Source organism: Centroberyx affinis, unplaced genomic scaffold, assembly GCF_046629955.1.
Source record: "Centroberyx affinis isolate AG114_WGS23_722 - 3 ecotype Tasmania unplaced genomic scaffold, CSIRO-AGI_Caff_v1 ptg005173l_1, whole genome shotgun sequence".
NCBI classification, from domain to species: Eukaryota; Metazoa; Chordata; class Actinopteri; order Beryciformes; family Berycidae; genus Centroberyx; species Centroberyx affinis.
Window position 1 is genome coordinate 58,496 of NW_027282570.1, and position 25,522 is coordinate 84,017.

At 42.0% G+C, this 25,522-nt stretch overlaps 1 protein-coding gene across 1 annotated transcript; it reads left to right on the plus strand.

Annotated features, from left to right (window-relative positions):
• The first annotated feature begins 544 nt into the window (after positions 1-544).
• gpr153 (G protein-coupled receptor 153) lies at positions 545-24,917 on the plus strand. Its single transcript, XM_071546207.1, has 5 exons — positions 545-918; positions 4,806-5,235; positions 17,783-17,972; positions 21,150-21,334; positions 23,748-24,917. The coding sequence occupies exons 1-5, from the start codon at positions 545-547 to the stop codon at positions 24,612-24,614; spliced, it is 2,046 nt and encodes a 681-aa protein (XP_071402308.1). The 3' UTR covers positions 24,615-24,917.
• Positions 24,918-25,522: the final 605 nt, after the last annotated feature.

The following is a 25,522-nucleotide window of genomic DNA, read 5'->3' on the forward strand; positions in this document are numbered from 1 at the left end:
TTCTCTCTTAGCTGCATGAGATAGATGGCTTTCAATATTAGCAGTAACAGTAAATGTGTTGTGATTAACATAACCCTATTAGTTCACTGGGATGAAGGATTATGTATGATGAGGGATTATGCTGAATTGGACTGACTAATATAATTTTCGTTCCATCCTTGCTTTTCTGACCCCCCTCCCTCCTCCTTTTCTGATCTCTGTGCCTCCTCCTTCTCTTTCCTCTCTCTGTTCCTTCTTGTTCTCTCTCCTTCTCTCCAGCTCCAGGATTGGAAGTTAAGCGGCCCGGTCTGCCGTTCTCCCCCTCCGTCGTCCCCCTGCGTTGCACTACTGCCATGCCCTTTGCCCGCTGTGCCCAACCCATGGAGAGTGCGCGCCCACCCAGATAGGATGCCTGCCTCGCCCGACGCCCTGCATCCCCTCCTGCCCACCACCACCACCACCACCACCACCACCACCACCACCACCTCCTCCTTCTCCTCGCGTGTACCTGCTCTCGCCAACAGCTCCGTCCGGCCCCCCAGGCTCCGCCCTGCCCCGCTCCAACATGGTGGATGAGGTAACCACCATGAAGGATGACGTCATCAACGCCAACACGCTGGCTTGGCTGGTCTGCTCGGGCGTGTCCATCCTGGCCAACACCTGGGGCATCCTCAGCGTCAGCGCCAAGCAGAAGAAGTGGAAGCCCCTGGAGTTTCTCATCTGCACGCTGGCGGGAACGCACATCCTCAACATGGCCATCCCCATCACCATGTACTGCGTCATAACGCTGCGCCGGCAGCACTCCAACTACGAGTGGAACGAGGGCCTGTGCAAGGTGTTCGTCTCCACCTTCTACACGCTCACGCTGGTCACCTGCTTCTCCGTCACCTCGCTCTCCTACCACCGCATGTGGATGGTGCGCTGGCCCGTAAACTACAGGTAAGATGTCAGGTTTTCTTATTACAACTTATGATGCATTTGGCTCTCCTCAGTGGTCTAAGGCGTGTACCATGAACTGTAAACGCGACATCCTGGGTTCGAATCCGGCCTGGCACCTTTGTCGCATGTCATCCTTCTCTCTCTCCCAATCTTTCCTGTCTCTTTATACTTTGAACTATTCAATGAGGGCAAAAATGTAAAAAAAAAAAATGATCTTTTAAACAACAGCTCAGCGTATGCGCTTAAAGAAGGTTTCATTTTTAAGACCTGTCTGGACAGCACACTCTTCAACACAACATGTGATACTAATGACATACGTTTTTTCAATATGTGTTGTTATTAACATATTTTGAAAAGTAACGCTGATCACTTTACAGTACTTTGCCTTTTTTTTCCAGCCAACCAAGCATTTGTCTAACATTTTTAGCAATGGAAGTTGGAAGATACTTCCCTGTTGAAAATCTTTAAGCTCTTGCAAGGCTTTTCATTTGATATAATACAGCATCTTCCAGAGCTACTTGGAAAGACAACGTTTAGGCTGAGAAATATTGGCCTCTCACTACATTTTTGAGCATATTTCTCTGATGGGATATAGAACAGAGTAACTTGTCAGCCTATTTCCTTCAGTTTCACAGAGGGATGCTGTGTATCAGGTGAAGTCTCTCTCTCTTGCCAACACATCTGCTGGTAGCGGTTATTCAGGGTAACACCGTGTACGATCCTCCAGACTGCGAACATCTGCCAACTCCAGCATCCAGCTCCATTTGGCTCCTCACAACAAGTGAAATTAACAAAGTAACACTGAATAACATGAGAACAGTCAATTAAGGATCAACTTCACCTCTCACTAACGATCAGCACCCTGCCAGGGCAACACCATTTCAGTTTTGTTAGCCCCGCCACAAGTCTGCTGTTAACACAAAATCAGATATTTAGAGCAACATTACTGCATGCTTTTATATGAGATTTTGCTGTTATTTCTGACTGTATTTAGGGATGAGCTAATGCCACTTTTTCATTACCAATACCGTTGACAGTGTATTACTCTTTTTTTAGCAATCATTACTCAGTACTGATCATCCATTGTTTTTACTCAACAATATACACTTAAACTATATGCTTTAACTACTGCTTTAAAAATGCAGTTTCATTTCAAAATGAGATACCCACCATTTGCTAATAGTGAATTCTACTGGTGCAAATGAACGTCCTTTGTGCAAAAAAGTGGGATTACTTTGATTTCTGACTTTTTACAAAAATTCTTAGATGCTGATACCTTTGATTGTAGCCTGGTATTTGTCAGTTTTAGATACATGACATTGATAGTTGCACAGCAATGAAACATAGAACTGATAGAAAGAATACAATGGTAAAGAAAACAGAAAGAAGAGATGCAAGACAAGTAACTAATTTGTGCAGGTGAGATAAAACCCACCAAGGGACTTGACATCTCACCTTAAAGCAAACCTCCAAGGTCTTGGTATTGTTGCACTCGTCACTGTTATTTATGGCGATGCAGATCTCCACTCCATTTTCTGGTCATCAAGCGCAGAACAATCATTTGCAGATGAGTGCATTTCTAGAGCAAATGCCATGGCAAATAGCAGCCGGAGCACATATGAAAGTGCTATTCATTTCTGCAGAAACCACACAAGCAAGTTTGTCGGTTGTTCAAAATGGCACAGGAATGGTTTTGTGGTACATTTCAGCTCCGTGGTAAAGACCGGATGAATTGGAATGGAATTGAATCATCATTTCATCAAAAAAGCTGGAAGATTTATTATAGAAAACAGCAAAGTTGCTGCTCTGATCAGTATTCTGTCTTCCTCCCCCACTGAAGAACAGAGTGATTTTACTTCTTGTAGCGTCAGGCCCACAGATGCTCAGCCTACAGTCAACTAGGCCAATTTCCCAGCTCCACTCAGATAAGCAGACGTTCAAATAAGATATGCAAACTTTCTTGTTCATCTATCCTCAATCTTGCTATCTATATTGCCTGTGCAGCTGTCACTATTGGCTGATGCCCAAACAGCGATATGAGGTTTTACACAAATGCTTTTATCTCTCTTGTCTGTTCTCTGTTCTCTCCCTCCGACTATATTCCCTCTCATCTCTTGTCTGGAAGTGTTGACTCTTCTCTCTGCAGCTCCTCTTTTTCTTTTCAAGTCGCCTTTACCAACATCATAGTGGAGTGATAGCTCAGGTGATGCGCCATATAATTGCTATTCATCTTTCATTTGAATCGCTCCACGTTCGCCCTGCTGAGCTAGCATGGCTGCCTCGTCTCTGACACTAACGCACACTGAAGGCCTGAATTATGAATTCCAACCTTGTACTTCAGCATCTGTTCTCATCAGCCTGCGCTCACTATCTCCGAGGAGCTTTTCCCCTCACAACGCTCTCTCTCTGGTAATAGATTCAAGCAGCATGGTGACGTAAACTCTCCATCATATGAACCTCAGGCACATCCAGGAAAGGCTAGCGTTATTACTCACAGCGACAAGACCTACTTCACTTTGCACAGAGCCGTAGTGCAAACACGGAGGCCTCTGTTTCACTCCCATTGTGCCGGCACGCGTTATTAACTACAAATATTTTTTTAAATATGTCTTCGGTTCATTTTCTGCGGCGGAGATCTTCTGTACGCAGCCGGCGCTTCCACAGAGTATGTAAATGAGAGGCAGGAGAGGATAGGCGACTGATAGCATGTGCTCTGGTTCTCTTGAGGGAGACAGCTTGGGTTTCCTGCCAAAACTGCTCCCGGACAACTGACACTAAACAGAGAACTTACAGTATGTCATCGCTACACAGATGAAGCAGGAGAGGTCCATTTAAATGAACCGTAGCATTCTGTCCACATGTCCCTTGATATCATACCCACTTTTGATGTAGGCCAAATTTTAGACGCCAAATGGACTGAAGGGGCTATCAGATTCAGAGGTGTTCTCTTTTCTGTGGCCATGTATTAGACTCCATCTACTCTACAAGCTAAGACGGATGGCCCTCCTTGTGTTTTTTCACTCACCGCTACTTTAGGTGCAAATGTTTTGGTAAACTAGCCCAGTCTTTAGTCAACATTTAGAAAATTGGAACACCAGTCACTGCCTGCCATATTTTTAGATGTACATGTGCTGTTGCAAACCTTGAAAGTGCCACACCGCCAGAGGACACAAACACATTCAGCAAATTGCTCGGCTGTAACAATTACTTGGAGGTGAGAGGAAATAGAAATCCCTTTGCGCTGAAATAGACCTAGATGACAAATAGACCGAGGGACGTGAAAAGCAATCTTTTGCCATCAGCAAACCATTGATTTCCCTCCGTTCAACTCCAGTTTATTTGAGTGATGACCCTCTGGGATGGTACTAAAAAAAATGTTTTTTTGCTGATTTCATCATGGTCTTTGTCTTTTTTTCAGATTATATTTCCCAGGCAAGGCCCTGCCATTTTCTGGCATTGCAAAGTACTAAGTTTACTAATTTCCAGTTATGTCCCACAGCTGAGGTGTGGTGTGGTTTCATAAGGATCATGCCCCCTATTCTTCACCATCAGCCTCCTCCATACAATATAAAACCATATTGTCAGATGTTCAGCACATTTTCTTCACACAAAAGCTCTCATCATAGTATCCCATTTGAATTTATTTCGTAAGTGTTTGGGTCAGTGAACAAGTCAAATATTCTGGTGATTATTGGTTCTGTTATTAGCTGGGAACTGTCTCATTTTGAACTGTTTAATGTCCCAAAATACGATACAGCATATCAAGGTCTATATGATTACACTACGGTTCTGCTAGTGGAGCAGGATTAAACAAGGCCAAGGTCTATTTCACCTGGACGTCTGACAGCAGCTTCACTTGTGCTGAACATCTCTGCTTCTGCTTCCAGGCTGAGTAACACCAAGAAACAGGCGGTGCACACAGTGATGGGCATCTGGATGGTCTCCTTCATCCTGTCCACGCTGCCGGCCGTGGGCTGGCACGACACCATCGACCGCTTCTACACCTCCGACTGCCGCTTCATCGTGACGGAGATCGGCCTGGGCTTCGGCGTGTGCTTTCTGCTGCTGATCGGCGGCAGCGTGGCCATGGGCGTCATCTGCATCGGCATCGCCCTCTTCCAGACCTTCTCCATTCAGGCGGGCCACAACGCCGACAAGAACAAGTTCAACGTGCCCACCATAGTGGTGGAGGACGCCCAGGGGAAGCGCCGATCGTCCATCGACGGATCCGAGCCTCTCAAGACGTCGCTGCAGATCACCTACCTGATCAGCGGCATCGTCTTCATCTACGACTTCCTGACTGGCTTCCCCATCCTGGTGAGTTCACAGGTCAAACGCAATTGGCAGTGATGATGGAGGTGGTCAAAGAATCCGCTGCTTAGTCAAACATCAGGGGTATAGGCCTGAGGTCAAACATTAGATGCAGATGTTAGTATTTACAGTTCAGAAGTTGTAGCCGAGTGTGTAGTTTCAGGCATTCATTAGTGTTTTATTATAACTCTCTCATTATCGCCTTAGAGCTTCATTTCAAAGAATATCATGAAAACTGAGCAATGCAGCTTTAAACATGGTGGTTTGAAAACAGAGAATGAATGCAGAGTACACACACACACACACACACACACACACACATATACACACACACTGTATGTTGACATGGAGCATTCAGAAAGAAGTACCACTGAAACCCTTCCCGGTATGCCAACTCCAGCTTGAAAGGTTTATGCAGCTGGTTTTATAATTATGATTTTAGTCAGTAGTGATAAACCTGAATTTCCAGCCTGTGTGTGTTTCCTTCACTGGGCCTTGTTGATTGATTGATTGAATTTATTTGCCAATCTTAAAAACAAGTACATAGTAGGATTCAACAAGAACATATCCTTTGTTTGCATAAGTCACTTAGGACTGGCAGTCCTACCAAGGGCTGGTAAGAACATAAATTAAATTTTCATGTTCATGTGTATGTATAGCACATCATCCTCATGCGCACACACACATACACACAAACACACAGTAAGGTCTGTTGTTCACCCTGTTTTCGTAGTTTCTAGAGACAGAAAGGGGAGGGGCCACTTCAGTCAGCACTGGACAGAGTATGGACAGTGTGGGCCCGTGTGAAAATGTAGAATTAAAATGAAAAGCAAAGAGGAGGGGCAACGTTTACCCACAGAGGCTCCCATAATCATATAATGCTGCTTTATTATTTACATGAACTTTAATGTTTCTGCTCATCTGGGGCTGTAAGTAGGTCAGGCTGAGTGTGGGTGTCTGCGCTTGTGGATGTGTGTGTGTGTGTGTGTGTGTGTGTGGGTGTGTGTGTGTGTGTGTGTGTGTGTGTGTGGGAAGGAGGGGGAATGACCGGATTCTGTCCTTGCTCTGTTCTGCCCAAAAGAGCACAGAATGCTTAATGATCAGTCATTATACTGAGAAGTATTCAAAAGGAGGGTTCAGGGTTGTTTTTTTAAACCTGAGCTTTGGCTCCTTCTCACCTTTGCGCAGTTTAACTGTAGATTTTAATACATCCATTGCTCCAATATGAAGAGAGCTGTCTGTGTTGGCTATTTGCTAGGAGTTAAATGGTAAGGAATGTTGAACCGAAGAAGTAGTTCATAGTACAAAGTAGCTCACTCTAAAAGAGTAGCCAGCATTTTGTGTTAATCTGATGAGTGCCAAGAATCCAATTGCCCCACGAGGGTAAATAAAGTCTATTGAATTTAATTGAATTAAAACTAATTCTGCTGATGTGCTGGTGTTTGGGGAGTTTTTTGCCATTCCTGCCATTCCTACTAGCTTCTTTCACTTGTGCCGTTTCTGTATCATAATGAATCCTTATGAAAAGGGATGCAAAATGGCCACAGGGAAATGTGCTATCATTTGCTTGATGTGGTTCTTCTTTCACTTTTGCTTGAACTTTGTCAGCAGGGTTTCTGGACACTGTTGCTCTCTGCTCAGTCTCTCTTGGCTGTTGTTATGGAAAAACGACTGGAAACTCTCAGGTAGAGTCCTGGCAGCTCCTGAGTCGGATCACAGCTGATGGCAAGCTGATTTTCAAATGTTGAATAATGCGATTAGCTGCAGCGGGGTGCAATCAAACTTCATCATGGGATGGTAAAGATAATGTTCTACAAATCCTGTCCGTTCTTTACTGTAACTTCTTCACATGAGCTGATGGAAGCAGAGAATGTTATTTGCTGTTTCCCAACAGAACGACAAAAATCCCCGACAGCCACCAACAGTCTAATTTTAGCATGGTCTGTGAACTGATGTGTAGGTCACGGACCTGGCCTGGCTTTCCCAAGTGCAGATTAGCACTTGGATCGTCTTCACTCCATTGTCTTACAGTGAAACTGGTTTTGATGCTACATTGCCTTCAGGGAACACCAGGCGTTGAATAACAGAGGTTAGTGTGAGTTTCCTCTGCTTCCTGGAGAAACTGATCCTTTAAGTGCGTGATCAGTGGGCTCTGGGGTGAGCTCCGTTTCTATCTGTGCTATTTGGTTTGCAAATTCCACCCTCGGGTCGTCATCCATTTTTTAGCGAGTCAGTGCTTTGTTTTACTATGCAGACTGGAGAGCCAGGAAGCTCAAAGTTTGCTGTGTGTGATGTATCCAAACCAGCTATCTTGTCATCCTAAAAGCATGTCGTGGAGATCAACAAGGTTGTGTTTTTTTCAGCATGATAAAATACACTTCCTAAATGTTGTCAGTTTTTATGGCTGTTAAAACTAGTCCCCACTGCTCAGGTTTGAGCCATGTGGTTTACGGTCCAGTTTGCAGTTTGATTGTATTTGAAATCTCTCTCTTACCTCCCAGTGGGCAAACTTTGCGTATCACAGTGCCTCAGGATCAGTTTATATGTATTACAATGCCTCAGTTCTTTTATCATTTATACTGTAGATGCAAACATCTGTTAACAGTTGGTTTTACATTAAACAAAGCTTTTTAATTAAGTGTTGTACACCTGAGGCAAGCTAAACAGAAATCCACACAGAAAGCGCTATCAGCACAAGCCTCTAATGCTGAAAGCAGCAGCCTACACACTAACAACAAAAGGTTCTAATCAGTAGCCAAAACTGGTTCTTTGACTCGTAATCATAGGGGAAACGTTTTGGTGCAATATGGCACCCATAATTAAGGATTCTTATTGGCATTGTTTACCGCAATTGCACCAGTGACTCAGCAGCAAACCCCATCTCACCAACTATTTTTGCAGGAAGAACTGAAGAACCAGTCACAGACCTCTGAAGAACCTTATAGGGACATTAATGGTTCTTTGTGTAATGGTGGTACTCTGTAGCACCACTATACACTTCAAAGAGCCACTGAGGGACCAGAACTTTTCTGTGTATACTTTTCCAAAGCATTTCTTACTGCTCACATGACAGTGTTATGCCTTAATAGTGTGAAATAGTTTGCATGCCAAATCCTTAATTAGTTTATTTTATGTACCTGTAAGAAACCTAATTCAGATGTCAAAAGAATGATATATTGACCCACAAATGGTTACTGTAGAGGACATCAGGCTATGATGACATAGATCTGATTGCAGATATTTTATTAGGGTTATCAAGTGGGCACCTTAAGTTCTGCGGCCCCAGAACCGTCCTGCTCCAAATGCATTTTGAACACTAAACAGAACTGTAGTCTCCTTTACTGCCCTCGCCCTATACATAGGATTATACTCAGTTCACAACCCAATCATATCTGGCTTGAAACGGCCCACTCAGCAGCTCACAACTGAATTGTATCAGCTAATAATAAGCATAGTTATATATGCTGAGAATCACACTCCTGCTACTCCTGCTGTTACTCCTGTCTGAGATTAAATATTTAAATTACCATATTTAGAGCCCAACTGGTATCCTTCCTTTCTGTGGGAGTGGTTAGAGTACAAGGTTGCACAGTTGTACAGTTGTGCTGCCAAGCTAATATAGGCTACATACTAACAAAAGCAACATAGCAACATACAAGTAACAGATAGAGGAGGGTTAGGAATTCAATTATGCCACCAAACCAATGTAAAAGCAAATACTATCAAAAAGGTGAGGACTAAGAATAAAGGTTAAAATAAAAACTCACTCTCGTGCTGTCACTATTGCTATCCTTACTGCTCTCTCCACCTATATGTAAAACCAACAGCTTCACTGGGGGATGTCGAAAGGCATTCTGGGAAATGTGTGCAATCACTAACTGGGTACCCCAAAAAAGTAAATTTCAACACTTCATCACAAAATAACCTGGAATGCATTAATTAAACATCACAGGTTGATGATAAGGAACGGTGTAAGAGGATCCGGGGGTGGAATTTTCCTTCAGTCTGCCCTTGAATGCCAAATCCACCTGGTAGTCTTAAAGTTGGCTTTGCTTCAAACCCTTGGCATCCAGACTCCACGGGGCGCGCTCTAGCTTTCCAACCCTGCTGCTCCACTTTCTCTGCCTAAGCATTTTCCTTTCGCATGCCTCATCTCCTGCGTCTTCCCATGACACCGTGAGCTCCACCAAACACACACAGTCATCTGCGTCTCTGACCACGACACCAAAGGCCTTTCTCCGCGTGCTCTTGTCTATTCTTGTGTCCTGCATGACGTGATGCATTTGATGTAATATTTTACAGTTGAAGTACAATTCTAAAGCAACAGAATGCCAAGGACGGATATTAATGCTGTTAGTTTACTTGCCAACGGCTCAATATTGAAGATGCCTTGGATGGCGACTCGCTTCATGAGAATGAATAGGAAAACTAAAGATTCACTGCAAGAATGGCACATCCATCTCCAAAACTCATGCAAACACGTTTTTTGAAAACATGGTGGATAAACTCCTTCTGCTCAGCGAGATCGATAATTACTGGTTGCAAAATGAATGCTCTCCACAACACATTCACCCACATTTCAAGTGGCAAAATTGATTGAAACATAATAAAACTTGATGGAAGTTGTACTGACTACGGTACTTTTCTAAACAATTCAGCACCACCTCTTTTTAGTGTGTGGAAACAATTGACCTAGGCAGCTTGATAGCATCAGCTAACCACTTAATGCACACAGCAAGTTAACCAGCTGCAATTTGAGCTTGATCGCCATTCAGTTAGCAATCCAAACCGCAGCAGCCTGTATCCCAGCATGTCCATTCAGTACAGATTTTAACCTGACCAGCCTAAGTTCCAGTATGTCCTGAATGCCAATACACTCAGAAACATAAGAAAGTACAAAGATTTTAAGAGCGAAGATACTACAAAACACACACAAAGATGAATGTGAAATTGCATGCTCAACAATGTAAATAAAGGACTAATACTGCATAGTTGTTTTTTAGGGGGAGGAAAACCTTACATGTTACTGTTGCATTATGAGGATGAGAGCAGCTGTGCAGCAGATTCTGACAAGCCTCTTACCTGTCCTCCAAAGCCATTAACAATATCCATTTCGCAAGCAACATCATCCAGCTCTCATCCTGTTTGGTATCGCAATAATCCATAACATTCTCCCTCGAAAGCCCCGAGCTGCCGTCTTCTTTCTTGTGGTCTAGAAACATTCATTCTCTGCAACAAAACTTGGAAAGAACATTTTCCATGAGGTCGCGAGTATCAACTTGGAAGTCTTGGCTTTAATAATCAGCTCAAGTCTGGCCTTGAGGTAGTGCTCGCTATTTCTTGTGGGATTATTCCCAAATCTACTGCCTTTTGCCAGTTTGCCCACCCTCAGCTGACCTACAACAGGCCTTCCAAAAAATGTTTCACTCCTCGTCTTTCCTCCCTCACGAACAAAACTAATTTTAATATCTTCCTTCCTTCCTTCCTTCCTTCCTGACAAATTCATCTGTAACAGTTTGCACTCATTAGCTGCTGCCAGACACTTCAGTGCTTTGTTATGTCGCCAAGTTTATCGTCCTTGGGAAAGACTCCTTTTACATCCCGGCAAAATATGCCTAAAATTAGCTATGCCTGAACACAAGGGACAGGCAGGGTCCCGACTGAGATTTTGGGGAGATGGCAGCACATCATATCACATCATATCTATAATGTCTAATCTAATTATACACTACCAGTCAAAAGTTTGGACCCACCTGATTGAATGAACTATGTTTTTCATGATCTTAAAGCCATTTTGATCTAAAGGCTTATGCTTAAATGCTAGAATTTTTTTTCTTAGACAAATATAAATAGTGAAGTTGATGCCTATGTATGAATTTCTTTCCAAAGCCTTTGCCTTTCCATCAAGGCAAAGGGCAGCTATTTTAAAGAATCTAAAATATAAGATTATGATTTGATTTGTTTAAGACGTTTTGGTCACTGCATAATTCCATTTGTGTTATTTCACAGTTTTGATGTCTTTACTATTATTCTAAAACGTGAAAAACAGCAAAAATGAGGAAAAATGTGTGTATCCAAGCTTTTTACTGGTAAGTGTACGTGTAGAGATTCAATAAAATTCATTAGTAATTCTGTGTGGATATAAGGGCAATGACTCAGCAGTGATGAGCTCATAAGTCTTTAGGCACCACAGCTGCTGTAGGTGGGTCAGTTCAGTGAGAGTCAAAGTCAATGGCCATATATAAGCCGGTTGCTAAATATGAATTAAAACACTGAGAAATCCGGTGTAACATGAATGAGAGAAATGCCATTACTTTCTTAGGATAGTGCTTCTGCCTTCTTATATGAGACTTGGTGTTTCTGCTGAATGTAACTTGCAAGGTTTATCAAAATCAACCGTTTATATTGAGGAATTTGTGTTTCTGCCTTTTTAGATAGAAGTTTGAATGGGCACCGTTTTACTTTCCTGTAAATTTACTCATCGACTCACTGACAGGAAGATAGAGGTAGTGAAAGACAGAAAGAAAGAAAGAAAGTGGGAGTCCAGGCTATATAGACCGAGAATGTCATGTGTTGATGTGAGTGAAGCGGTTGTCTCTGTCCAGTTCTGCTGAATCAATAAGATGACCTATTGATCAATTTTGCCGGCTACGTACGGTTTCATGAACAATTTGTTAAAACCCCTGATTTTTTTTTCCCCTTCTTGAACGCAACCCCACTAGCATCATGCCTTATCTCATAGTGGATCCATTTGATAAGACACACACACACACACACACACACACACACACACACACACAGTCTGGGGTGTATGCACAACATCGACAGAATGAACACCTTTAAAGTAGGCATGAAATGTGATTTATGTATTTACTCGATACATTTCCTTGTGCCAATGCTTCACTTACAGTAATACCTTGCTTTCATATCATTTACTTTAAACAAATACAGCAGTTTTTTTAAGTAAGTATGATGATCAACTGTTGCCTGAGAAGATTGGCAGCAGTTTCACCTCGGTGTGTTTTGTATTTATCATTTAGTTCCCTACAGTCAGTGTTGGGCTCATCACTCAAAAATAAATAACATACTGTATTACTCATTAGTTGTTAGAACAACATTACATCCAACAGTGTATACAGACTAGATAGGATCAGAGGTGAAACTGCTACCGATCTTCTTGCCAGATGAACAGTAAGTTGATCAAAGAGCTTATTTGAAAAGAAGTCGGTGTGTTACTTTTAAACCCACCGTCCCATTGTGTCTGTAAGTGTGTGTGTGCAGATGAAAGATCATATTTCCAGTGCAGTGACTGAAGCACAACACTACCCGTCTTTATGACCCGATGTAATGAGTTATTTAAATGCATGGGAAGCTGTAACACACATACAAATGCGCGTGGGCAACCTTTTTCATTTGAATGGGGTTGCACAGAGAAATATTGAGAAATACAATTACTCTGTAGATTGCATCTACAATCGACATGAAATGGGTTCGCACTGCTGTTGGACATAGCACTATGTACTAAAAATATGCCCTTTAGAATTATTTATAGGAGCTTATACACATGCATAGAAAATATAACATGTTGTAACAATTTATATATGAAGTCTCATTTCAGAATGAAACAACTAGTGAGATGCTGCATCCACCATTTGAAAATAATGACGTCTATCCCCACAAAATGATTGCTTACATGAAAGTAAAGCCCATTATGGGAAGTCATCTTTAAGAACTGCGCTCACAATTATTTATTTATTTTTTAGAATAGTCATCTTATATAATTCCTCAGATGAACACAGAAATAATGAAGCTCTTGAAACCAAAATCTTGTCTCTTCAAATATATTATGCAACAGTTATTTTACATCTCCTATTAAAATTAGATACATATCGCAATGTACCATGCCTTACTTATAAAGATGTAGTTGATCTCACTTTATATGAGGCAATATGATGAGTTTATGAAGAGAGAATTAGTGTGTCATACTAACAAAACAATAGACTTACAGTATAAGACATTGTGGCACACTAATAAGCACTTCGCAGCTCATAAGACATTCAATTTCTTATGAACAAAAGAAATAATAGGTTTCAACGGTAAATACATTACTTAAAGCAGCCTCATAAACTGGTTATACTATATTCATAAAGCATTGTAATGTATTGTAAGGATGTCATGTAAGGATGGCCTCTCTAATCTAGGTCAGTTGTTTTCAATCATCTGCCATTGTAACCCAAGAGTCTGCAGGTTTTTATCCCAACCAACACTACACCAGCTGAACTCACTGATTAGTTCCCCCCCCCCCCTCTCTGATTGAAGGTGTGCTAATCAGGGAAATCAGCTGGTTGGAGTGAAATCACTTTGGTTGGAATGAAAACCTGCGTGTTTCTGCGTCACGATGCCACATGATTGAAACCACTGATCTAAGTGCATTGCTGTCGCTAGGGTGACTTCGTGACCAAAAGCGAGCTTGTTGTCTGCGGTGACATTTGGAATATCCTGGGTTCAAGCTCCCTCATGGGCAAGCATCCGCCCTGCTGAAGTGTCCTTGAGCAAGACACTGAACTCCCTACCAGCTCCATCAGCATTCAGAACGCAGCATAAACAGCAGGTCTTGAAAATCATGTCAATTGGGATCTGAACTAGGGCTGCAACTAACGATTATTTTCATTGTCAGTAAATCTGTAGATTATTTTCTCGATTAATCGATTAGTTGTTTGGTCTATAAAATGTCAGAAAATGGTGAAAAATGTCGATCAGTGTTTCCCAAAGCCCAAGATGACGTCCTCAAATGTCTTGTTTTGTCCACAACCCAAAGATATTCAGTTTACTGTCATAGAGGAGTAAAGAAACCAGAAAATATTCACATTTAAGAAGCTGGAATCAGAGAATTTTGACTTATTTTTCTTAAAAAATTACACAAACCGATTAATCAATTATCAAAATAGTTGGCGATTAATTTAATAGTTGACAACTAATCGATTAATCGATAAATCGTTGCAGCTCTAACTGTATTCATGTAAAGATAGGTCTCCATGGACTAGCCTATGTGCCATAAAGAACCATGTGTATGCAGGTTTTCATTCCAACCAGACACTCCACCAGCTGATTTCACTGAATTATTCCTTTTCTGTGGTCGAAGGCGTGCTAATCAGTGAAAGCAGCTGGTGAAGTGGTTGGTTGGAATGAAAACCTACGTACTTTTGGGTCATGGTGGCACGTAGTTGGAGACCGCCGATGTATTGACTCACCTAATCGCTCCGTCTGCATCTGGTAGAGGCTTGACAACTTCATCAAGCCGCTTAGTGACTCTTAAATGTCGCTAGAGTTCAAGGGGGGAGGTGACGTCCAAGATAATGGGTTGGAATAATCAATCTGATCAGCGTCATGGTTTAATGTGAATGAGCCCTCGCACACGTCATGTAGGACAGTGGTTCTCAACCTGGGGTCCGGGGACCACTAGGGGTCCTTGAGGGGGTTCCAGGGGGTCCCCAGCAAATTAATGAATTGTGAAACTTCACCATTATTTCATTTACAAGAAGTTAACACAATTAGAGAATGTAGAAGAATGACTGTTTTGATCATAGTTTCATTATCTCTCTACCTACGATACAGATAGTCATGGAATTCTGGACAAAATCATATCTAACAATAAAAAATATTCTCAGATTTGGGTGCGAGAAACAAAATCTCATCAAATGGGAGTCTGTGGCCCTATGTGGACTAAATTAGGGTCCTTGATATGAAAAAGGTTGAGAATCACTGATGTAGGATACTCTGCAGCATCAGGGATTAAGGTGAAGCACTGAACCTGCCCACGTTAATGACCAGATAATGCACTCTATTGCTTTCCTGAGGTTGATAACTCATAATAGCTCTGATGGTTGTTGTAAAATGGGTTGTGTCCAAGTACATGTTACATTTCCCTGCAGCGGGGGGAATTCAGTAGTTGAATTAATGCAGTGGATGCAGGAATGGGATGAATGGATAAGATGAGTCCTTATTTAGAGTAGAGAAATTAGTCTTTCGCTAATCCAAAGATTTCCCTTTGTCATTTCTTCACAACATGTCGTAAATCCCTTGATTGACCCTCTCCAGTCTGACCTTAAAATGTAGGTGCAACCATTTCCACTCTAAATCCAGCGTGTGGCGGACAAGACGTACAGCAGTGCAGGAAATAAATCTGAACCAGTTGTAAAATAACCCTTTTTATTATTTATTATTTCTCATACCGCCTCTACCAAAACCTGTTGCTTCAGTGCCTCACAATTTGATTAGACGGTTCTGGCTAATTATTGCATTTTAAACAGCTTAATTTTAATTTTACAGTTTGGATTCTTTTGTTGTTCTGGAATCGAAATGCGTTGGCTGATATTAGTATCAAAGTGAAAATATTGGTTATCTTGGTATCTTCTCTGAGTACCAGGGAAACAAGTCAGAATTTGCTGCTGGATGTTGTTTTCTATCAAGTCTTGAGAGGTTTTATTGTATCCCATCACGATACTCACTGTTCCCTAAACAGCATGGAGAGGTCATGGATCTTTGCTTATTGCTCCACAACAGGTAATATGGAAATCATCATATTTGGCTCAAATGTTCAAAGTGGAGGTCTTTGTGCCTCATAGGTTTCATTGTAGGTAGCCATTACGTAGGTGTAGCCTGGGTTTTTGTGAATATTCTCTTCACTGTGGATCCTGCTTTGAATTGAGTTTGCTTTGAATGGCAGCTCCAGTGATGGCGGTAGAAAAAAAAGGGCCTTTGTGCTTTTCTGTGTTCATTTCCCTACAGTATATACCTGTGGATTTGATTGAAGCCACAGCTCTTGCCCATGCATCATCACTTATACTAGCACACAGGATCTGATGTAACTATCCTTTGTGCTTTTTAGGCTGAGAGCCTATTGAGGATACTGCTTCGGATGTTAGAGGGAGGCGGGTGTGGGGTCAGAGCGGGTATGGCCTTGAGGTTATCAAAGGGACGCTTCCCATGACGCATCTTTCGTTGAATTTAGGCCCACAACTTACTCCGCAGGGGAAACTAGCTATAAATTTCTGTTACATACTGTGCCATCGTTTAAAGAGTCAGCATATGTGTGCACCAACCTGATATGTTTCCAAAAGAGCTGGATCTAAACAGCTTCAACAGGTTGGTTGAATAAAATCATTTTTAATTGTTTTTTGTCCATGGAAAGTTTGCAGAGCGACTAAGACGAGTTATATAATATAACTATGGTAGCAGGACTGGCTCGTCACACCGTTCACAGCCTTTGGTATAATTATCGTACATAATTAAACGTACAATTTCTGAACTGCTAAGCGGGCTGTTCCAAGCCAGGAGGTCAGCCGTCCCATTAGCCTTTTGATGGTGAAACCCATAGCAAGTTTGCAAATTACTGGGTAATGTTGGGAACTGGGGATCAGCCCAGGCATACAGGCTACAGGGTGGTGTAGGTGACTAATACAGTGTTCTGGAGGAGTCATGGGCCTAATTTAATGAAGCATCGGTGATAAGAAGTACCCACTTAATAACCTCAGTGACATATCTGCACTCACACACTCAGTGCTGTAACATTTCGTGAATGGTGCTGCCTGTCTGATGGTCCTGTAAATTTGACAGTTTAGGCTGATGTCCTGTACGTTCCTAGGTTATTACATCATTCTTTCGACATCTGAATTGGTCTTCTGTATGGATGCTTGCTCTTGATTGTCAGACTGCCAGACTGTCAGACTGCTCATATATATTGGGTTATGAGTCCAAGTGAGCAAAATTTTGCAAAGTTAAGGGAGACCATACAACAGGACACTTCAGCCTACATTAAGGCTCTGCTTTAAGTACTAATGAAACAAGTTAGAAGTCGCTGCTGGCAGCATTTAGTGAACTGGGGACTCGAGCATAGAAGGTGAGCAGAACATAAGCCATTAGTTTGCTCCTCTATAAATTGAGTGTGGCTCCTTTGCTTTATTTGCATAATTTCACACCTAAGCCCACTAAACCTCTCTCCCGTTCTCTCCACTGTCATTTGTCTGTACTTCAGTACTATCCATGCAGCTGGTGTTTTTGCACACTCATTATTGGAGTCATTACTAAAATAATAGGATCCATTTAAATTTAGTGTCACGCCATTGTTGCTAAGATTGATTATAGCCAACTTTCAAACAGAATGGCTCGGAAAACAAAGACATAGTTAGCAACTCATTCCTGAGCTTTTAGTCAATTTATCATCTGTGTTTCAGATTAAAACAGAAATAGCTTTGTCATGCTATTCTCTTTTTGTTTCCTGGCCTTTGCCGTCATAATAATGTAATAAACTTTATTTCTATAGCACTTTTCAATCTTATTCTAGTTAAAATTTGTTATCTGGTTCAATGTTCTGAATTTTGCCGAATAGGTTTTAATGAGGCTATGGGACTTAATTAATCATCACTGAAACAACTCCCCTTATAATAGCTGATTGCTGATATGTTTGTTGTGTTTCTTTTATTTTACAGCACAAAATTTGTTGTGACGAGCTCCACATTGTATTTTTTTCTAACCCCTCCTTTATCCTGTCCAGGTGGTGAGCTTTGCCAGCCTGAAGTACGACCGCTCCTACAACTGGATGGTGTTGTGTGTGCTGTGGTGCTCCATCGCCCAGTCCATCCTGCTGCCCATGTTCCTGTGGGCGTGCGACCGCTATCGGGCGGACATCCGCATGGTGTGGGAGAAGTGCGTGGCCATCATGTCCAACGACGACGTGGATGAAGGTAGGCCACTGCCAGGCACCTCCCTCCCTTCCTGCCCCCTTCTCCCTCCTCTCCACCCCAATGTGTGAATATGGCTGATGATTCCTATTCCCTAAGACAGTTCAGTTTGGATTATCGTAGTGCAGCTGTCTCTCAATGACAGAAGCAAGAGAGAAGAGTTTCTCCTGTCTGTGAGGACATGCGGATGTGCAGCTCCATTGAGAATGAACTGGAAAAGGTGGGATTAGTGACTGCAACAGTAGATGATTTGATATATTTTTGGAGCGTTCCAAATTCATAGAGCTACATTATAATAGCCACTTTGGTGTAAAAGCTCAGATAATTATTTGCGTTCACAAAATCAGCCTGCCATTAATTGTCAATGGAGCAGCTCCTGTGCATCCCAGTGACATTACAGACTCAGCTCTCTGGATTCCAGCTTTTTGGAGGGAGAGAGAATTGTTAATTTTCAGAAGTTTTGAATGGACTGTCTTAGGCCATGGGAATCACACATGTGACTTATCAAATTGAATAGTATTGTCTTTGAACCTGACGACCCAGGGAGTAGTTGATTATAGGGAAGTTGAAGGTAACAGTAATGCAGGCGGGTGTCAGAGGTGAGTGTCAGGCTAGAAAATGTCAGGTACTTCAGAAAGAAGTCCAGGCTCTGGTTTGTAACGATGGTTTGATAGAAGTCTCCAACTCTGGTCCTGGAGATTCAGATTTCTCAGAAGTGAATCAGCTTATATCCACTTTGTGCATCAGATACAATTCATCGTACCAACTTCATTGTTATATAACTGAGAAGTCAATACTCATGATAACAGCTCTGACAGTAACCAGCCCCAACTACATAGAATTTAGTTATACCTCTCTATCATATAATATAGATCAACCAATAGGTTGATGTCTACTTAGAAAAGCATATTACAAAAGAACAGCCCATATATTGCAAATTACTATGTATTTTTTTGAAGGCAGTAATTGAGTTTATTTGTCCCTTTATTGTGGAATGTGGACGCTTTTTAACAGCAAGGCAAAATGGGCTTTCTCCAGGCCAGGGCTTAAAAAATAACAGGACTGAAAATGGAGTTTGTTTGAATTGTGGCAGATTGAGTGACTTGAACTATGAGTAAGCCCTGACTGGCCCCGGTTTTGCCCTGTAGTGGAAAGTAAAAGCTAAAACAGCTTGTAGCAACTGATAATGTAATAACTGCTGGATAATGATTTTTTTTATTTTTTTATTATTACATTATCCAGCGAGGATACAATTACATTACCAGCTTTAATTACATTTTCAGCCCATTTAGAGGGACATTTTTATTACATTTCAAGTTATTACATTAATTGGCAGTTACTACATTACCAGTTGTTACAAAACTCCTAAAGATTCTCCAGGCACAGAGTTGGTGAGAACTTATTAGGAGAGCAATTGAGCTTTACACGTTTCTTGTTAAAAAAAAAAAAAACGATTAGACAATTTAGCTTCTTTTGAATTTTCATGTAACTTGTATTACATTTTGCTGCAGTTTGAGGTCTTAGATTAGTGGTCAAATGTTATCATGTGACCTATCATGTGACCTTTTTCGTCAGCAGATGAAACTGAAGTGACAAGTGTCTGTCGATCATTACTTTCTATATCAGACTATATTTTGCCGTGTTTTTGTTAGTGGTGTGCACTTTGCAAAATGCTTTGCTTTACCATGCTATCAGACTGATGCCATGACAAAAAAGAGAAACAACTTTGGAGGATATCACTGGAAAAGGACATACTTTCCCTGAAGCCTTTTTTACTTTTTTCACTTCAATGCGTTCAAACTGGGCAATCTTCCTCTAGAATGCCCTGGCATGAGAGGATGATAAAATAAATGGGGAAGACTTGTTAGGACCCAGGGTGAAACTGGAACAATTGCACTAAAGCTGAAAAGCACTTTCATGTCATTATGATGGTCATATTTCCCTCTAGTCACAAAGGCATATAACCAAAGTTTTTCAGGGTGCACGACGTAAATAGATATCAAAGCACTGATTTTTTCTAACCTGTGTGTCATGCGCGCCTACCTTATGGTCAGATGATAGCAATTTAACAAAGAACAAAATATCTTTTAGGGCAGAATTCACACCCATTAAATTGCATTGAGTGAATATTTGACTAAGATAAAAGTCCAATATGGAAGTCTTTCATCACAGAAATCAAAATGTATTCCATAGGGATCCAAAATGAAACATTTCACCAAGGAATCACAGACACTTCCTCAAATTTTGGTCCCAAAATTAGGTCACATGATAATCATATAAAGGTTCATGGATTGGGTTCATTTGGACCAGACGATGATTGGCATATGGTATGAAAAGCATTTGAATCAGTAACCAAATCTCAACATTTCATGCAAATTGATAACCTTTTGATGCAACTGCCTTCTTTTTCTAATGCCACTGTTTAAACTCAACCCGATCTCAACCCCATCTCTCCTGTTTCTAACCCTCCAAACCTTCTGATCCCCTCCCTCTTGACACCCTCCCTGCTAACCGCTCATTGTCTAGCAGGAGGCATAAAACAACATAGGGCAGCCCGCATTCTGTGTGATAATTAACACTGCCAGTTCTCTGCTTCTTTCCAGAGGGCTTGCCATGTATAACTCAGCACAGTTGTATGTATAAGGATTGTTTCCTGTTTTTCCAAAGCTACTGACTTGCATGCCAAGCTGCCTGTGCAAATAGCTACTGTCATCCTTCATCCTTTTGGCTAACATTTGCCTCAAGATCAGCATTTTACACCCATCTCCAATTGACCTCTAATGAACAGGAATGCAGTAATTTGTAAGATAAATTTGAGTTATTTGTACAATAATTACACTGGAAGTTGTTGGTACGATTTTGCTGTATAGGATTCCCCGTTAAGCCCTGTGCTTTCAAAGATTCTTAATGTAACTCTTTGGCAGGGTCTCTGAATTTAGTACCAATTCGGGGCTTTTTTCATCCCCTTACTAAATGTTTAAATTCTTGATCATTTTTGTAACAATCCTATTTTGATCCCTAAACCTCCCAAATTTCTGAGCGGACCCGTAGGAAAAGACAACAAACCAGAGAACAATTGAACTTGTCTCTCTTATCTATTCGTCTGTCTGTCTGTCTGTCTTGTGTATCTGAGTCCGTTGCTCTCTAATCCTGACGCTCGTGCTTTTCTGCACTTTGCAGAAAACAGCCACGATGGAGGAATTCATGCCGACTTAATATATGACAGACCATATGACTATAGCTCGGCGCCTGAAATCGTGACGGTAGACCGTATTGCCAAGTATGAGTTCTCAACCTTAGAAAGGGGGGTCCCGCAAGGGTATCCATTGAGGGAACTACAGGAAGATAAAATGCAGTATTTGCAGGTATATTTCTATTGATTTTCTTCATTTCTATTACTTTATCAATTGAACTATTTTTCAGTGACACTTGCTAATGTGCATGGTGAAATGGCCTTGTGGGCCTGTACAGTATCTGGTCTTGCTTGATCTTTCTGGAATCATCTGACATTTTGTGATGTTATATTTCCCAGATATGACACAGATTTTTTTCTTTTTTTACGCGAGTCAAAAATATACTCTGGCTGACTAATGTTTGGCAAATATGACCATCAGCAGTTCCACCAACATATTAGATGTCCTTTATTTATCAACCAGTACTTACTTGCCACCGACCTACAAACTATCGATTACATTTTTATTTTGAAAGAGGGTAAGAAATAAGTAACTGACTTACCTTCTACATTTCAGGAAACCTTCAACCTTTCAGGAAAGCAATATAAACATCTGCTCATTCTCTATCCAAAAGCATTGTGTCCATTGGATCCAACATCCAAGCCAGTCAGTTGCAGAGCTGTGAAATGCTCCTCTTCAGCCTGCATTAACCCCAAAGTTTGTTTCCAACATTCAGCCTTCTAGGGCAATTCAACAAAAGCCTATTCCCTGTTTTTACACCAAAACACTCAATAAACTCAATAAACTACAAATTCTGGCTCAGAATCCGCAAACAGCTTGTTTTAAACCCCTTTCCACTCAGGGGTTAAAAAACTTACTACAAATTCTATTCAAAAATATGAATGGAACATCTGGCCAATATTAAAGAAAATCACCTGTTGAACTTGGCCTGGAAGACTGGATGTGGGGATGTAACTTAAGAATCAACTTTGTCACAACCCACATAGCCTTAACTTACACTCACCCCCTGCAAAACATCTTAACACTGTGTCATCTTTGTCATAAACAACAACTCAACAAGGGCTTCAGCTTCTCAGTACAGCCTGCAGCCCAAACAGTTGACAGTTAAAAGAATGATTCGCTTACAGAATATTAGAAAAAAAAAAAAAAATGAGCGATTAGATATAACACCTCAATTCAGACTCAAATTGTCTAAAATTTGTACAGTGGACATTTCATAGAAAGAAGAATCCTCCCATTGGAATGGATCTCTATTCCATCTGACTTTTTAACAAGCCTTGAAACAGAGATGTATACAGTAGCTATCACTTCATCATACCAAACCATTACTCCATTCACCGTGGTTGTCTCCCATGCACCTCTTCACATGACAGTGGTTTCATGTTATTGTAAAGTAATATTTGTCTGTGTTATTCCTTGTTGCATACATGTAATAGTGAAACAAACAAGGTGCATTTTTGCTCTCGGTTAAAGGATGAGTGTCTGAACCATGATACAATCATGCAATCTTAACTTTTGCAGCTGCTGGAAGGGTTAAAGCTCAAATTAGACTCTGAATCAACAAAACCCTTCAAATCATTATTAACTAGCACCTCCATTTAAGAATTGCTGTGGCACTTCTCAAGTGGCTTGATTGCAGAATAAAGCCTCTTACCAATTGGCCTGTTGTCTGATTGTCTCTCTCCCATCCTGCCCAGTTTGTCCCGCATCCTAATTCATTCTAATGCTTGTGCTGCCCTCTGCTGTCCAACCCCCTCAACACTTAACGCTACTGTATAGTCTGCTGTCTCATTTCTCTGCATTTACAAAAAGCCACCACAGGGCGGCAGTCTGATATCAGTCTTGTGCCTCTTGACACCACCTTGACAAACCCTATCTCTCTCGTATAGTTGTCAGAACAAACTGGAATGTGAGTATAACATTTAGGGAACTCTCAACCTATGCAATCAGTATTCAACTCCAAACGATGGAGTTGAATATAAGTTCAGTTATACCCCTGTAGATATATGTTACAATGTGAAAATGCTTTTAGTTCATAGAAGTCTGAAGGACTAAGTAGAAAAAAAAGAAAAAAATGTATGTCGATTAGAAAGTAGCACTCAACACCTTGTACAAAAGACTTAAATGTGTTACATGTAGGATGTTCCAGTAACGCATTACAATTCAATTAGGATCCTAAAAATGCAATCATTCCTGATCGTGCAGCCCCATGTGACCTGTTTGGCATTGGGAGCAGGGTGTTTCTCCTCTCTGCTTGTCTGGAAGTGCTTTTTACTAGTCCACTATACTCAATATACAGCATCAACCCAAAAAAATACTCAAAGCAGCTCAATGGGGCTACTGCAAATCATTCTTATTACTAAAATTCCAGTGTACCACAGTAGATTGAGCAGCCACTTAACTATGAAGAGATCCTACATGTAATATCCTTAAGATTGATTATGTAGTTGTGTTACATTGTTATATTATTTAACATGCAGTGTAATGATACGTAACATGCATTGCCACAATGTTGATTGATTTTGTGTTGCTGTAGATGAGTGCATGTCATGTAAAGGCTGCTGGCTCTGTGTCTTGCGTCCAGGTGCCCCCTACAAGAAGATACTCCCACGACGAAACCGACATGTGGACCAGCGACCAGATCCCCTCCTACCTTCACCGCTGGGGCTCCACCGAGGACATGATGGCGACGGCCCACTACAGCTCCAGCTTGCCGCGCCACGAGAGGCGCAGGAGCAGCCTGGTCTCCTACCACGAGGAGAGCCACCACCATCACCACCCGCACCGCAAGCGGCGGCGCTCCGAGGATAGCATGCACTCCCTCAAGCACCTGCCGCGCGTGGTCTGCGGCGGGGAGCGCTACGAGGACGACCTGCGGTGTTTCAGCCGCGACGAGGTGATCAACTTTATAGACGAGACGCCGCTGCCGAGCCCCAGGAAGAGCCCGCGGCGCGCATCCGCCATCTCACTCATCCCCAACGTGTACGAACAGCACGCTGTCCTCTTTCCGCACTTCCCGCTCACAGACTTCGAGCGTGAGCCGCAAGCGCTGAGGCGGCTCTCGGAACACAAAAGGAGCGGGAGTCGGGGCGGCTCGCCCGACGGCACGCCCAAACCCGACAGACCTGCCGGCAAGGAAAGCCCCGGGGCTTGCGGCTCTGGGAAAGGCTGCCGGGAGCACCAGCGAGAGGGCAAACAGCCGGCCTCCCCCGGCCACAGCCAGCAGACTGTAGGGCAGTCGACTCGCAGGCCCAGGACAGGCCACGGAGCCGGGGCCGGGGCCGGGGTCGGGGCCGGGGCCGGGGCCGGGGCCGCAGCTGACTGGGGCCACCAGAAGCACCTGAGCAAGGCCGAGAGTAAAGGAAGCACAAACAGTTTTGTAAGCACACCCTCAGCATCGTCCTCGGGATACATCACCTTTCACTCTGATTCTGTAGGCTCCACCACCTAAAAACAGTTTTTCTTGTTAATATAAACATTATAACTGAAGTTGTTATCATTATGAAAACCACTGGAATACTGGGGGCTATGGTAAAGTAACATACTGGATTATTTGGCCTTTTTAATTGTACCACTGATCTATTTTACTATATTCCACTGTAATCCCAAAGTTTCCGATGAATATCTACGGTATACTTAGATATAAATGGCCTTGGGAGCTTTGGACACATTTCTGAAGGGGCCTACTGTTTATTTAGTAAGTAGGCTTGTGAAATGGTTGGGTAGGTCCTGGGATTCAGCTTTCACATCACAAAATATCCACTGAGGACACGCTACTTTTTTCCAGCACTGACACGAATAACTGTTTTTGAATGGAGTGAACATTCCCACGCCTTGTTTTTGCTGTTTGATGTTGTTTCCTATGAAATGTTCAAGGAATTGGGGAAGGGGTTGGGGGTGGGGAGGGGTTGGGAGGGAGGGGGGGGAAAGGGTTGGGAGGGGGGGCGTTGGTATTTTTTGCACTTACCAATTCAAAAACTCATATTGTAAAAGCTGTGTTTTTTTTTCTCTAATGGGTGCGTGTTTTGTTGTATGGATACATTTGTTTTCAAACCAAACTCTATCCCGCGAATAAAGGAGGTCAGTACTGCCCACGTTCCTTGAGATTGACTTTAGGATATGACACTTTGGAAGAATAAATATTTGTTTGATTTTGGTCATGATGTAAAACTTTGTTTTCTATTGTTATCATTATGATCCACAACACCTGAAAAACTTTGTTGAACTCCTTTGTTGAAGCACACGGAGGTTTAGTGGTAATCCCAAACTTTTCAGTGAAGATCCCTAAATTGAAAATCTGAAGTCAGTTCTCCTAGCAGATTGACAAGTCTTGTACATATGAAGGGTATTGGATGTATG